Raw genomic sequence first — 17007 nt, forward strand, 5'->3', positions numbered from 1 at the left:
CGTATTGACGAACTTCTAGACCGACTGGCTGGGTCCCGATATGTCACTACCTTGGATCTCAGTAAGGGATACTGGCAGATCCCTCTAACGGATGAAGGGAGAGAACGGTCCGCTTTTATAACCCCCTTTGGTCTGTATGAATTTCTAAGCATGCCTTTTGGAATGAAAAATGCCCCGGCCACCTTCCAGAGAATGGTGGATCAGATCCTCCGGGGATGTGATGACTTTGCTTGTGCCTACTTGGATGATATCGCCGTCTTCAGCCACACATGGGAGGAACATCTGAATCAAGTAGCCATTATTTTGGACCTGATTCTTGCAGCCGGCCTAACTATTCGACCCGATAAATGCCAATTGGGGATGGGGGAAGTCCAGTACCTAGGACATAGAGTGGGAGGAGGGAAGCTCCGACCTGAGCCTGCCAAAATCCAGGCTATTAGAGACTGGCCTGTACCCCAAACTAAGAAACAAGTTATGGCTTTTCTGGGCACTGCCAGTTATTACCGAAAATTTGTTTCTCATTTCAGTACTGTGGCCAAGCCTCTTACCGACCTGACCAAGAAAACAATGCCCCGGCTGGTGATCTGGACTCCAGCCTGTGATGAGGCTTTTAACCGGCTGAAGGATGCTTTGATCTGCGATCCTGTCCTGGCTGCTCCAGACTACAAGAGGAGATTCATTGTGCAAACGGATGCCTCTGCTTATGGACTGGGAGCTGTCCTCAGCCAGGTGAATGCAGCTGGGGACGAGCACCCCATCGCCTATCTCAGCCGGAAACTGCTGGACCGAGAAGTGGCCTATGCAACTGTTGAGAAGGAATGTCTGGCTGTAGTGTGGGCCCTTAAGAAACTACGGCCGTATCTGTATGGACGGGAATTCACTGTGGTTACTGATCACAATCCCCTCACCTGGCTGAACAGAGTCTCTGGGGACAATGGACGATTACTACGATGGAGCCTGGCTCTGCAGCCCTATAACTTTACCATACAATATAGAAGGGGCAGCCAACACCAAAATGCAGATGGACTGTCCAGGCAAGAGGAGCCTTGAGTCCTGTCAGCCATGCCTGCGTGTACTTAACCAGCGACCTGTAGAGGTCCCTAGTACGTACACAAGTTGGGAGGGGAAGGAATTGTCATGATGTATTTTACCTTCTCACTGTATTTGCTGTAATACTATGTCAGGATGTGATGTCACTTTCCTTTGGTTGTACTTACTGAACACTTTGAAATGTCTTGGGATGTAAGTAACCATACCTTCCCCCCATCTCCTGTGTCTCTGGGCCCATAATGCAATTATCTCTTGTCCACACAGCCAGGGGAACTTCTCATTGTTTCGTAAGCAGTGGATAACGCCAACTACACAAACCTGTAGACATCTCGGAGCCAACCTTCTAGAATCTTCTAGTGGGCCCAACCATTGCATAGACCCCTACCCTTGAGGGGCGGGCCCACGAGCTCAAACAATTCACTCCTGTTTCTAAATGCAGTTGGGAGTTGAGTTTTTGAAGAGGAAGGGAGCGAGATCTGATTCTGCGGACAGACCTCGCCGTCCAGTGGATTGTGTGGGATTTCTGGGACTCTGAAAAGGACTATTACGTTGTGATCTGGCACTTTGGATTATCGGGAGGTGCCCCCGAATCTGTTTTATTTGGACTTGTCGTGTGCTGTTCCTGTATTCCTGTTAGTAAACCTGTTGGATCATCCTCGGCCTGTTGTCTCTCTTTGCTCTGATGTACACCCCGTCACAGTTCAATTTTTAGAAAATGAGCGACGTGTCAACGATGAACGAGAAGGTGAGTATTTCTGCTCGTTCATAGCTGTCACACGCTATGATATCACTAACGATGCCGGATGTGCGTCACTTACGACGTGACCCCGCCGACATCTCGTTAGATATATCATAGCGTGTAAAGCCCGCTTTAGTATTCATATTCTTATTTTACACCGTACTGAAGTGGTTTGTTTTTTTCTTTGTTTTTTTTTAGTTCAGCGGCTGCAAATTCCTTTTTATATAAGGGTCCTATAAATATTAAAGGGAATCTGTCACCAGGTTTTTGCTACCCCATGTGAGAGCAGCAGAAATAGAGACTGAGACCCTGATTCCAGTAATGTGTCACTTAGTGAGCTGTTTGCTGTCTTTTTGATATAATTACTGTTTTCTATGCTGCAGATCTAGCAGTAATTTGAATATGGAGCTCTGTATAACCACGCCCACAACATTGATTGGCTGCTTTCTGTGCACATTATAATCAGTGGTGTGGGCGGGGTTATACAGAGCTCATGAATATGCTGGACTACCTGGCAGCACACCAAGTAGTCTAATGATAATCTACTGATGATTAAACAGCAATTTTATCAAAACTACATTAAGCAGCTCAGTAAGTGACACATCGCTGGAATCAGGGTCTCTGTCTTTACATTAGATTAGGTGTTAAATTTCTGGTGACAGATTCCCTTTAATTAGCTTAACAAGGGCTGTTGCTATAATACTGATTGCATATGATAGTTAATTCTGACAAACTACCAAAATTCCTATGTAGAATTTATACAACTTCACAGGTGAACTAAATTTTAAGTAATGGGAAATTGCAGAACACTTGGGCAATTATTTATTAATATTTAAATATTACCTTACCTTGTAAAAGAAATTGCTGCGTCCAACGGATCCAATCTTTCCAGTGTGGTTCATAAAACAAATGTTCCCCTCCGTGGCACCGTACAGCTCACACATCTTTATGTCCCCAAATCTGGTGATAAATTCTCTCCACACATCGCTGCGGACACCATTCCCAACAGCCATGCGCACCTTGTGATCCTTCTCATCTTCTCTCTGAGTTAGCACAAAAATAATACCAAGAAATCAAGATTATACTATATTACTCAACAACACATGGCCTATCATAGGAGGGGTTGTGCATTAAGGCAAGGTGGAAATAAAGTAGTGTCAGCTACAGCTAATAAGAAATATTAGTTACCACAATGGGATGTTTATCATTTCTTTTTTATGCAGAAGTTACCATAACCAGCCAGGAAACCTCAATAACGAAAGGTATTGTCTATAGTGATGAAATATCACCTGACCTCAGCGATAGAGTCATCCGTGCATACGAAATCACTAAGATGGGCAACCAGGCAAGTGTCATAATGAAAAGGCATCCATGTAGTGAATGCATATGAATATAATTAAGCTGCAACTTCTTGTATGATGTTGTGCAGTTTGCTGACATTCAGATCTAGCAAAGGTTACATTGACTCCGATATTACAGGACTAGGATATCACTGGACAAAACATTAGATACCTAACTTGACATCACTCAATGGCTTGTGCAATTTTAAGTAGAAATAAGCGGATATTTTGATATTCGAATGTTCAACTTCACTGATTATTCCCCAAATATGTGAATTGCAGCAAATTCATTTGTGCAAATCTCAATACTGGAAAGCTTGAAATTGTTCAGAAAACATACATGAGGGGAGAGGAGATTGAAAGAGAGAAGCCAGCTGACCAGAAGAGCTTACAATCTACAAGAGAGGGAGATGACTCTGCTGACCATAAGAGCTTATACTCTACAAGAGAGGGAGAGGACCCTGCTGACCATAAGAGCTTACAATCTACAAGAGAGGGAGAGGACTCTGCTGACCATAAGAGCTTATACTCTACAAGAGAGGGAGAGGACCCTGCTGACAATAAGAGCTTATACTCTACAAGAGACGGAGAGGACCCTGCTGACTACAAGAGCTTATACTCTACAAGAGAGGGAGAGAACTCTGCTGACCATAAGAGCTTATACTCTACAAGAGAGGGAGAGGACCCTGCTGACCATAAGAGATTATACTCTACAAGAGAGGGAGAGGACCCTGCTGACCATAAGAGCTTACACTCTACAAGAGAGGGAGAGGACCCTGCTGACAATAAGAGCTTATACTCTACAAGAGAGAGAGAGGACCCTGCTGACAATAAGAGCTTATACTCTACAAGAGAGGGAGAGGACCCTGCTGACAATAAGAGCTTATACTCTACAAGAGACGGAGAGGACCCTGCTGACTACAAGAGCTTATACTCTACAAGAGAGGGAGAGGACTCTGCTGACCATAAGAGCTTATACTCTACAAGAGAGGGAGAGGACCCTGCTGACCATAAGAGATTATACTCTACAAGAGAGGGAGAGGACCCTGCTGACCATAAGAGCTTACACTCTACAAGAGAGGGAGAGGACCCTGCTGACAATAAGAGCTTATACTCTACAAGAGAGAGAGAGGACCCTGCTGACCATAAGAGCTTATACTCTACAAGAGAAGGAGATGACCCAACTGACCATAAGATATTATACTCTACAAGAGAAGGAGATGACCCAACTGACTATAAGAGCTTACACTCTACAAGAGAGGGAGAGGACCCAGCTGACCATAACAGCTTACACTCTACAAGAGAAAAAGAAGACCCTGCTGACCATAAGGGCTTACACTCTACAAGAGAGTGAGAGGACCCTGCTGACCATAAGCGCTTACACTCTATAAGAGAAAAAGAGGACCCTGCTGACCATAAGAGCTTACACTCTACAAAAGAGGGAGAGGTCCCCACTGATCATAAGAGCTTACACTCTACAAAAGAGGGAGAGGACCCTGCTGACCATAAGAGGTTACACTCTACAAGAGAGGGAGAGGTCCTCGCTGATCATAAGAGCTTACACTCTACAAAAGAGGGAGAGGACCCTGCTGACCATAAGAGGTTACACTCTACAAGAGCGGGAGAGGTCCTCGCTGATCATAAGAGCTTACACTCTACAAAAGAGGGAGAGGACCCTGCTGACCATAAGAGGTTACACTCTACAAAAGAGGGAGAGGTCCTCGCTGATCATAAGAGTTTACACTCTACAAGAGAGAGATTGGACACAGCTGACCATAAGCGCTTACACAATACAAGAGAGGGAAAGGACCCTGCTGACTATAAGAGGTTACACTCTACAAGAGAAAAAGAGGACCCAGCTGATTATAAGAGCTTACACTCTACAAAAGAGGGAGAGGACCCTGCTGACCATAAAATATTACACTCTACAAAAGAGGGAGAGGACACTGCTGACCATAAGAGCTTATACTCTACAAGAGAGGGAGAGTACCCTGCTGACCATAAAATATTACACTCTACAAAACAGGGAGAGGACCCTTTTGACCATAAGAGCTTACACTACAAGATAGAAAGAGGACCCTGCTGACCTTAAGAGCTTATACTCTACTAGAGAGGGAAAGGAACACGCTGATATAATTAAAGTGCCAGTGTCAAAAAAAGCAATGTTTATATTTCCCAAAAATAGGAAAAAAAGGGGGAAGTAGTGATATATGCAAGAGCTGTAATCCAAGAGTCGTAAATGATTGTATGACAGGCAAGTATATACATGTATAAAATGTGTGCTGATACGAAAAGGGGTTTGCATAAAAGGGCAGAAAAAATAAATGGCAAGTGCCAAAGCAATACTTGTAATGCAAATAAAAAAATGTGTAGTTCTCAATTATAACATGAAAAACACAGTAGCAACCTGGTAGAATAATAACGGATATAGTCTGTCATATTGCTGCAGAAGGCCGGATGAATGGCACAATGTATATGTGAAACACTGTGGTAAAATTATGAGCATAACGCAATACCTATAATGAAAATGAGGTAGTATATCAAAACCCATTTGTCAGAAAACCAGTGTACTAGTAAGAGAATTAGTATATACAAACTTATTAAAGGTGTCAGGGTTCTGAGGTCTGGATAGCGTGTCACCCCCAATACGCATTTAGGCTTTAGCGCCTTCGTCACGAGTGCATCCTGGTGTACGGGTACAACGCTTTCTCTTGTTCATAATCCATATGTAGTAGTTGTAATAATAATAATAATAATAACAATAATAATATTAGCAAATACCTCCAATTAAAAATGTAGTATAGTTCTCCTAATTAACTTTGTCACTTACTTCATATGCAAGTAAAATGCAGTAGCTTAGGTATACATTGGTACAACCACTCAATATAGTGACGGATAAAGTTGGTAGTGGTCATAACCATAGACACCTATGTTTCTTACCTCATGTGCAGGGCATTGCCACTTAGATATCCATGGTTACAGCCGCAAGCAACTAACTAAAGGCTGCTTTACACGCAGCGACATCGCTAGTGAAAGCACCAGCCCCCGTCGGTTGTGCGTCACGGGCAAATTGCTGCCTGTGGCGCACAACATCGCTCGGACCCGTCACACGGACTTACCTGCATAGCGACGTTGCTGTGGCCAGCAAACCGCCTCCTAAAGGGGTGGTTCGTGCAGTGTCACAGCGACGTCACACGGCAGCCGTCCAATGGAAGCGGAAGGGCGGAGAGCAGCTGAAAGAAAGTGACACCCACCTCGTTACCGGAGGACGCAGGTAAGGTGTTGTTCCTCGTTCCTGGGGTGTCACACGCAGAGATGTGTGCTGCCTCAGGAACGACGAACAACCTGCGTCCTACAACAGCAACAATATTTTGGATTTGAACGACTTGTCAACGATCAACGATATGGTAATTTTGATCGTTAGCGGTCGTTCGTACGTTTCACACGCAACGACGTCGCTAACAAGGCCGGATGGGCGCCAAGAATTCTGTGACCCCAACGACATCTTGTTAGCGATGTAGTTGCGTGTAAAGCCCCCTTAACTGTCACTATGCGTGGTTGTAACCAAATACCTAAGCTGCAATGCCCTGCACATGAGGTAAGAGACATGGCTATATCAGAAGAACTATACTACATTTCTAATTGGAGGTATTTTCTAATATTATTATTACATCTACTATATATTAAAAGTTAGGAAAATTCCTTTAATGTATTAAAAAAATAATATATAAAAAAAAAGATAGTCCATCTTTACGGACAATTTTATTTTTTACTTATGGTAAATATACTGTATATATTTTGGACTAAAAATAATTGTTGAAATTGGGTTGGACCATTTGCCTTTTAAAACCTCTTCGTTGCCCTGCCTATTGCTGCCTGTAGAATGACTATTTATTTATTTTATGTTACTCGCTTATCGTATATAGTGCTTTACAGTCGTGATCATTATTATCCCCACTGGGGCTCACAATCTAATTTCCCTATCAATATGTCTTTGGAACTGACAATGCATCAGTGAGCTCATTCTGATGAGGAAAGTTTGACAGGAAACTTTGTAACTCTTTTATACTCGTATGTTGTTTTCTGAGCTGAGGGGTTTTCACTTCTAAAATGATAAGTCTGCAGTCAATCTGTGACACTGCAGACTTATGAATCCATACTGTGAGTGGAAGGATTCTCCAGTGTTCTGAGCCCGACACGGCGGTCACGTGACTGCAATTGTGATATGCATGTTTCCTGCCAGAACCCGACTAGTGTGCGTTGAGTGGGCACGTCTGACTAGTAGGCACAGCTGTTTAGTGGGACGCAACCTTGCTTAATAGATGTGTATGTAGTAGTCACATGCGAGTAGTAGGTGCAACCGTCTAGTGGGTGCAGCCTCTCTTAATTAAAGTGTATGGAGTGGGTACATCCGACGCAGCCGTCTAGTGGGTGCGGCCTCGCTTAATAGAAGCGTATGGTGTGGGTACATCCAACTAGTAGGCCCAGCCATCTAGTGAGTGCGACCTCTCTTAATAGAAGTGTATGGAGTGGGCACATACGACTATTAGGCCCAGCTGTCTAGTGAGCGTGACCTCACTTAATAGAAGTGTATGGTATGGGCACATGTGACTAGTGGGCGCAGCCGTCTAGTGGGCGCAACCTCGCTTAATAGAAGTGTATGGAGTGGACACCTCCACCTAGTATGCATAGGCATCTAGTGGGCATGGCCTTGCTCAAAATAAGTGTATGGAGTGGGCACATCCAACTAGAAGGCACAGCCGTCTATTGAGCGCAGTCTTGCTCAATACACTAGTATTGAGCGAGGCTGTGCCCCCTAGTCGGGTTCTGGTGGGGAACATGCATATTGCACAATTGCTGTCATGTGACCAACATTTCCGGCTCAGGAATCGGCAAATCCTCGCAGCGTACAGTGTATGCGCTGGGAGGATTCATAAGTCTGCAGTCACATTAAGTGACACATAGAGTGACTGCAGACTTATAATTTTAGACTGGACAACCCCTTTAAGTATCAAGTGAAACAAAGAGCCTGTAAAAACTAAACTGTGCAAAATTTTAATGAAACGCAATTGGAAAAATTATTTTTAGTCCAAAATACATTAAAAAAAATCCTCTGCCCATGTCGCACAACATCGCCCCGGACCCGTCACACTACTTACCTGCCCTGCGACGTCGCTGTGACCAGCGAACTGCCTTCTTTCTAAGGGGGCGGTTCGTTCAGCGTCACAGCGACGTCACAGCAGTATCACTGAACCGCCGCCCAATAGAAGCGCAGGGGCGGAGATTAGCGGGACGTAACATCCCGCCCACTTCCTGCGGAAGGCATTGTGGCCGGTAGGCAGGTAAAGAGAGGTTCCTCGTTCCTGCGGTGTCACACGGAGCGATGTGTGCTGCCGCAGGAACGAGGAACATCTTTGTTACTGCTGCAGTAATGATATTTGAGAATGTACCCCCATGTCACTGATGAGCGATTTTGCACGTTTTTGCGATGATGCAAAATCGCTCATAGGTGTCACACGCAACGGCATCGCTACAGCGGCCGGATGTGCGTCACAAAATCCGTGACCCCAACGAAATCGCTGTAGCGATCTTGTAGCGTGTAAAGCCCGCTTTACTCCCATGCGCTGGTTCAATGATAGAGTGGCAAACTGGGAAAATGTCCTTTATGGCATAGAAATGAAAACTACGCAAGATTATTTAATAGTGTATGGTGGATTCTTCTGTGAGTGCCGTGATATATAGCGGGTTACTAATGACAATATTTAGTACTGCAGCAACATTAAATAACGGAGAACTTGGCAATATGATGTGGGCTTTTAGAGGTCAATAATTTGGGTACTACATTACATATTATTTGGGCAATATAAAAACAATCTAGGGAGATAATATTGGCATCTTCACCTGCACAGCCCAATAATGTGCAGTCATTTTGTTATTTCTTGTGGTTTTACAGAACCAATGGTCCGAATTCATGAAGATCATTGTGAATCCCGCCAGTGTTGATAAGAGGGCATACTAGAGTCAGACGCTCCTGATTCATTAATAACTAATAATAATTGCCAGCAATCCTATTCTAGCCATGGACTGTAGTATAATTTCTGGAATGCCACAGCTCATCATGAATTAGATGTGCTGTGACATTGCGCTCCTGTCAAATGTAGAGTGAAAACACCAAGAGTCACAAAATGTTTCTGCAACTCTGTGCTACGCAAAAATGTTGTGAGGCTGTGTGCACACGTTGCGTTTTTTACCGCGGAAACGCTGCGTTTTGAACCGCAGCGTTTCAGTGGCAAATTGCATGCGTTCAGCTTTCCCAGCAAAGTGTATGGGAAAGCTGAAAAATCAGTGCACATGCTGCGTTTCTTTCCGCAGCGTTTTGGATGCCAAAAATCGGTGCGGAAAGAAAAGCAGCATGTCACTTCTTTTGTGCGTTGTGGCTGCGTTCTCTCCCCCATTGAAATCAATGATGCGGGTCAGAACGCAGCTACACCGCATGGACCTGCTTTTTTGTTGCGGTCCGCGGCCTTTGTCGGCACGCCAGAACGCAGGCATTTACCTGGAAGTGAGGTCAAGAGGTTTCCTGTTGACCTCACTTCCTGGCAAAGCCCCCGGTGTCGCCAAAGTGCCCGCCCCGACCCCCGACCCCCCTCCCGAAAATCCAACATGGCCGCACGCACAGTAGCGCACCGGCCGCCCTGCTCCTATGTTATCTGTCGCATGTGCCTTGAGACATGCGACAGAAAAATGCACCAAGGCCCTGCCCGGTCACCCCCTATTCCCCCCGGTGTCATACATACCTGTCCGGTCGCAGCGCTGATCCCCCGCGGCCCCCTCCTCCTTCACAGCAGACGCCGGCCGGTCACATGTGCAGAGCAGCTGACAGCCAGCACAGTGTTCAGTGTGAGCTGTGCTGGCTGCTCGCACTCTGCAGCTGTGACCCGGGGAGAGTGGGTGCAGATTTTTGCACCCACTCTCCTCAAATGGAGGGTCTGCCCTCCTAGAAAATGGGGGATACGTTCCCTGAACGTGCCCCCATATTCTAGAAGGTCCAGAGCCGACGTGGGACATCCAAATTGATTTCTGCGGACCCATTTTTTTTATTAAATTGGAGAACAAGGGAATGATTTGGGGAGTGTTTTTTCTAATAAAAAATTTTTTGTTGTCTTTTTTTGCTTTTGTTTACTGTCAATTAGTTATGTCGGGTGTCTGATAGACGCCGTGACATCACTAATTGCTGGGCTTGATACCAGGTGACATTACACATCTGGTATCAACACCATTTATTACCCCGTTAGCCAACGCACCAGGGCGCGGGATGAGTTGGGGCGAAGCGCCAGGATTGGCGCATCTAATGGATGCGCCACTTCTGGGACGGCTGTGGCCTGCTATTTTTAGGCTGGGAAGAGTCCAATAACCATGGCTCTTCCCACCCTGAGAATACCAGACCTCAGCTGTCAGCTTCACCTTGGCTGGTGATCTAATTTGGGGGGACCCCATGTTATTTTTTTTTTATTATTTTTATTTATAAATAAAAAAAAAACCTGGGGAGCCCTCCAAATTGATCACCAGACAAGATGAAGCTGCCAGCTGTGGTTTGCAGGCTACAGCTGTCTGCTTTACCCTGACTGGCTATCAAAAATAGGGGGGACCCCACGCCATTTTTTTTTTTTGTTTTTGTGATAAAAACTAGGCTAGGCACCCTTTAGTGCCACATGAAAGGTACTAAAGGTGCCAGCTTAGAATATGCAGGGGGGGTGGGACGTTGTATATATATTTGACCTCCATTGACGCTTTTTAGGCTGGATGCCCACAATTGGGGTTTGCAGCGTTTTGGGCGCAGATTGTTTTCCCTGCGTCCATGACGCTGCGTTGTGCAGTAGAAGCACAGTGGAAGGATTTTTAGAAATCTCATGCCCACTGTGCTTCTTTTCTCCGCAGCATAAACCGACCGGTGGCGTGGCTTCCCGAGCCTCAGCATGTCAATTTATGCTGCGGAGATGAGTGTGCTCTGCAGGTAGCATAGAGCGCCACAGCAGCCTGAACCGAAATCGTGGGCATGGGCAGCTGCAGGAAGGCTGACACTGTGCACTAGACGCCGTGTCGCTGGATCATGGCCACATAGCCTTAGGCCCCTTTCACACGTCAGTGATTCTGCTACGTTTGTGCTTTTTTTTAAACGTACCAGGATCAATGACATACGCAGACCCATTATAATGAATGGGTCTGCTCACACATCAGTGATTTTTCACTGCACGTGTCTCCATGCGGCGTACCCGCGTGTGCGTGATTGCCGCACGGAGACATGTCCATTTTTTTCTGGCAACACTGATGTTCCACGGACCACGCAGTGGTGTGGTCCGTGAAACACGTGCCAGAAAAAAACGTGCTTTTAAAATAAAAATCATTTTAACTCACCCGGCGTCCAGCGATGTCCTCTGCAGCCCGTGCAGCTTGCTGCTTCTGAGCCGGCTCATTATTGTCGCGCATATTCATGATGCACGACACAGCCGACCCGGAAGCAGCTGCTGCGGGGGTCAGCGCCGGCCGGATGCTGCACCGCGGGAGCGATCAGCACCATGGAGAGCGGGTGCGGGTGCAGGTGAGTTAATCTCTAAGTGCAATCACGGGCCACGGAGAACGGAGCCCGGATTGCACTTAGACAACCCATGTGTGCCGTGATTCACGGCACACGGAGGGACATGTGCGTGTTTTACACGCCAGTGAAAAACGTCAGTGTTTTTCACTGACGTGTGAAACGGGCGTAAAAGTGAGAATATTGTTGCTACAGCAACATTTTGGGTGAAGTAGCTGTGGATTCAAAATGCTTAATATACTCCTGAATAAAATCCTTGATGGGTGCAGATTCCAAAATGGGGTCACTTGTGGGGGTTTTCTGACGTATAGGTACCTAAGGGGCTTGGTGCGCGAAGTTTATTTCAACTTTTCCAAAATTCAAATGGTGCTCCTTCCATTCCAAGCCCTCCCATTTATCCAAACAGAATGTGGAGAAGGAAATGACATCACAGGTTTTTTTTTCCCAAAGGTCTGTGTTCAACCAACTTTATTAACACTGACAAGTCTTAAAAAACGCAACTAAAAAAACGCATGAAAAACGCATGAAAAACGCATGAAAAACGCATGCGTTTTCGATGCGTTGTTTCTCAAAAAGCATTGTTTACAATTCTCCCCTCTGCCAGAGGGTGCGTTTTTTCCGCGCGCAAAAAAAAAGCAACGTGTGCACATACCCTGACTGTTCAAAGTAATCTATGTGGAGTAATCACCTTGATTAATCGGTGCCACTGTTTACAGGGCACATCAAAAATGTGTATTTGGGGGATCAGAATGTTAAATGATCTGCAAGACTTACGGTATTTAGATAAATATGAAGCATTATCTAGAGTTTTAATTACCACCAAAGTGTATCAAAACAAGTAAACCCCTTCAAGCCGCACATCCAAGCCCTCTTCACTTCCTGCTGATTACAACTCAAAAATATCCCGGATTCGAGCATTCCTTAACCAAGAATCAGCAAAAACATTAGTGCATGCCCTCATTATCTCCCATCTTGACTACTGCAACCTTCTGCTCTGTGGCCTCCCTTCTAACACTCTTGCAACCCTCCAATCTATCCTAAACAGCCTGACCAATCCACCTCTCCCCCGTTATTCCTCGGCCTCACCACTCTGTCAACCCCTTCACTGGCTTCCCAGACTCCAGTTCAAAACAATAACCACAACATGCAAAGCCATTTGCAACCTCTCTCCTCCATACATCTGTGACCTAGTTTCTTGGTACCTACCAGCAGGCAACCTCAGATCCTCACAAGACCTCCTTTTCTACTCCTCTCTTATCTCCTCATCCCATAATCGCATACAAGATTTCTCTCGTGCCTCCCCCATACTCTGGAATGCTCTACCTCAGCATATCAGACTCTCAGCTACAATGGAAAGCTTCAAAGGGAACCTGAAGACCCACCTATTCTGAGAAGCCTACAACCTACAATAACCTCACACCAGTACACCACTGCGCAACCAGCTCTGTCTTCACCTATTGTATCATCACCCATCCCTTGTAGACTGTGAGCCCTCACAGGCAGGGTCCTCTCTCCTCCTGTACCAGAATGTGCCGTTTATTGTCCATGATTATTGTACTTGATTTTATGTATGTTCTATTCACTTGTAAAGTGCCATGGAATAAATGGCGCAATAATAATAATAGTAATACTTTAAATGTTATACAACGGTCCTTTTCAAAGAGTCTTCAGAGCCCATTACAAGGGCAGAGACACGGCTCGGCTCGTTGGGCGGGAGGGACCACATTCCTGGTCTTGATTCACTGGATAATTGAATTTGCCTTTCAGTGGATGACAAAGACGGCTTTCAGCTATAGCAGTTGACAGAAATGACACAAACACCTACGTCCTGCTGTGAAAACTACAAGAGCCAGTTCGGCATAATAACGCTCCAATACTTTCACATTGGAAACTCAATACCACAATACCAAAACTCACAGTATATCAGGACATATGTAGAATATGAAGACATTACCCACTGTAACTAATCGCAGCTCCCAATTCTTAGGGTGCCATAAAAATATCTGTAATCTGATTAGCTGCAATTAGCAACTACTGAAAAACTGATTTTTATATACTCTCACCCATAAATTAATAACAGTATGTGAAAATAGAAGTTTTTCTTTCTTCTGTGTAGTGAACATTGCTGTTGCTATTAAGAAATATGCAAAGTAATGAAGAGACTACAAGAGAACTATACTTCGAAGTAATTTTTCCAAATATGCAGTTGTGTATTACTCATGCGTAATAGTTAATAGCAGAATTTCTGGCATTGTATGACTTACTGTACATCATGCATTTTTCACAAATTTTCCTTTTAGCAACTTAAAGGGAGTCTGTCAGCAGATTTTTGCTATGTCAGCTAAAGACAGCCTGCTGCAAGGGTTAGAACATGGAATTCAGGGATGCCTGTCTTGTCAAGGTCCAAACTGTTGTTTATTTGCTGTCTCACACACACACACACACGCGGCAGTCTGGCACACCCCCTCCTTTGATTGACACTTCGCTGGCAATGTACAATCTCTAGAGAGCTTGGTGCAGGCAGGAAATTACCTTCTCAGCTCTGCTAGATGGCTAAATCTAAAAATTTTGATTGTGTCAGAACGGTTGCACCCAGTAAGTGATACATCCTCGGATTCAGGATCTCTTTGCCTACGTTATGCTGCTCTCAGATGAGGTTGCAAAAACCTGCTGACAGATTCCCTTTAATCTTCATATAAAAATAAATATGAGCCAGTTATGATGACTCCCATACTTTTATCAAACAAAAAAACAAATCTGCTATTGTTTTTACTTGGAAGCTCACAGAAGCAGTAACAGCAATAAGGAAATTATAGAGCGATACTGAGCAGTGTTGCTGTGAATCCAGCACTAAAATAAGCATGTGCAAGATCTGTTTATCCACCCGTCACTCCTCCCCACACCACTGCTCACATTTCAATATTCTGTGAATCCTGACACCTCTCACTGTGGTGAAAATCTTCTGAGAAACAAGATGGATTTCAGCTATTGACAGTGAAAGCTATATTTAGGAGGCAGGGGGAAGGGGATAAGTGGCTCATAAGTAATGAAGGAAGCAGATTTTGCTGATAAAATATAATAAAAAGTTTGTTATATTTTCTTATACTATTGATTTATGCACAGCATATTAAAAGTGTAGTTTCCATTTGAAGAATCAAGATGGAAAATTAAAAGATCCTGAATATCACTCACTATACAGTTGTTCTGTTACAGGGTATATGGAGACAGAACAGGGGCCCCTAGGCTGGCCCTAAGACTCGTGACCCTGCGCTGTCCCTTATCTCGGAGGTAAGTTTGATGGTAACCAGATTCGAGCCCCCCGCATGATCCTAACTCCTGTCCAGACCCTGGGCTTACTTCCACTCTCCCACACCCTCAGGGCAGGCCAGAAAACACAAAGACAAAACCCCACAAAACTACATGGACAAGGGAGAATGGAAACACACACAGCTCTCAAAACACACAGCAGAGACAATATGTGTACTGGGCAACGCAAAAGAGGAGGAAATAACGCACAACTGGGGAACACACACACCAATCAGAAACGTAGCACAAATCACCATAAACAGATGCAAAAAGACCGGGATCACAAAAGCTATCATCGGCACAAAAAGGAAGAAAGTCGTACTTAATATAGAGAGGAGACAGCTGTACACTGAAATCAGCAACCTGAGCACTTAGGTCCTGCTCAATAGTCTGCAGGGATTAACTCCTACAGAGCTGAAGACCAGTGAACCTGAACCAACCGACGCCCAGCTCTGGCTGAACACTCCAGAAGCCTCATTTTGCTTGCAGCGTGAACAGAGTCTGACGCCAAAGTGCCAGCAGGTGTGTGCAGAGCTGAGCATCGCATGACATGTTCCTAAGGGTACTTTCACACTTGCGTTAATTACCTTCTGGCGTAATCCGCCCTTTTGGAAAAGAGCAGATCCGTTAACGGATTCCGCTTTTTCCCATAGACTTGTATGGATGACAGATTGTGCCAAAAGCACCTGCGTTGCTCCCGCTGCCCAACGCTGCGCTGCTTCCGCCGAGCGGAAGGAACACAGCATGTAGCGTTAATTGCTTGCATTAAAATGACGCCGAGCAGCGGATTCCGTTGCATCCGTTAATATTTCTAATGGCTCCCTATGGTAGCGGATTCCGTTGCAAAGTGTTTTACAATGGAATCTAATGCTGGATTCCGCTATCTTCTACTGAGCATGCCCAGAATGAAACCAATCACGATGTCAAGGCTCCTTATCTGGAAAGCTATATAAAAGCCCTAGTTTAAAGCAGCAAACAATGCAATTTGACCCTGAGACCTGCTGACAAGCCCTGAAGACAAGACCTGAAGACACAGAATCTGTAGACCCTGACCTGGAGAAAATAGCTGGGAGAATCCTCAGAAGGAAGGCTGCTAGAGAACATTGCCTAGGTGAGAAAAATCAGAGACCCATTGTCCCCATATTTTGTCTACCTCTCCTTTTTTTTCCACATTTACATTATTTTTAAATTTTCAATAAAGAGCTTATGCTCCTTTTTATTATTTATCATTTGCAAAAAATTTAAAAACAAAAAAAATAATATAATTGTACCCAATGTTTGGTTTGTTGACTAATGTCCCGCCTTTTTAGTTTATGTATTTGTGTAATTTTGGTTTGTTTTATGTTGTGAAACGTAAAGGGTAATACAGATTGGTGCTTGTTTCATCAATGGTTGGTGGGTAGATTTTTGTGTTGGGAAAAATAACATACATTTACAAAATGTGGTAATTAGGGATACTGAGGGCAATTGGATTAATGGAGGTGAGCTGGGTTAGGGTGGGTCTATTGATTGGTAATGGGAGGTGGGTTAGGGTGGGGCTATTGTTTGGTAATGGGAGGTGGGTTAGGGTGGGGCTTTTGATTCGTAATGGGAGGTGGGTTAGAGTGGGGCTATTGATTGGTAATGGGAGGTGGGTTTGGGTGGGGCTATTGTTTGGTAATGGGAGGTGGGTTAGGGTGGGGCTATTGATTGGTAATGGGAGGTGGGTTAGAGTGGGGCTATTAATTGGTAATGGGAGGTTGGTTAGGGTGGGGCTATTGTTTGGTAATGCGAGGTGGGTTAGGGTGGGGCTATTGATTGGTAATGGGAGGTGGGTTAGAGTGGGGCTATTGATTGGTAGTGGGAGGTGGGTTAGGGTGGGGCTATTGTTTGGTAATGGGAGGTGGGTTAGGGTGGGGCTATTGTTTGGTAATGGGAGGTGGGTTAGAGTGGGGCTATTGATTGGTAATGCAAGGTGGGTTAGGGTGGGGCTATTGATT

The 17007-nt window shown here is 44.9% G+C and overlaps 1 protein-coding gene across 1 annotated transcript in view; it reads right to left on the reverse strand.

The window, feature by feature from the left end:
• SLC27A6 (solute carrier family 27 member 6) overlaps positions 1 to 17007 on the reverse strand; it is a 144361-nt gene that overhangs the window by 52749 nt on the left and 74605 nt on the right. The window contains exon 6 of the mRNA XM_075324663.1: positions 2638 to 2832. Coding sequence (XP_075180778.1) covers positions 2638 to 2832 — 195 coding nt within the window. The remainder of the gene's footprint in view (positions 1 to 2637; positions 2833 to 17007) is intronic.

This window comes from Anomaloglossus baeobatrachus, chromosome 1, assembly GCF_048569485.1.
Source record: "Anomaloglossus baeobatrachus isolate aAnoBae1 chromosome 1, aAnoBae1.hap1, whole genome shotgun sequence".
Lineage (NCBI taxonomy): Eukaryota > Metazoa > Chordata > Amphibia > Anura > Aromobatidae > Anomaloglossus > Anomaloglossus baeobatrachus.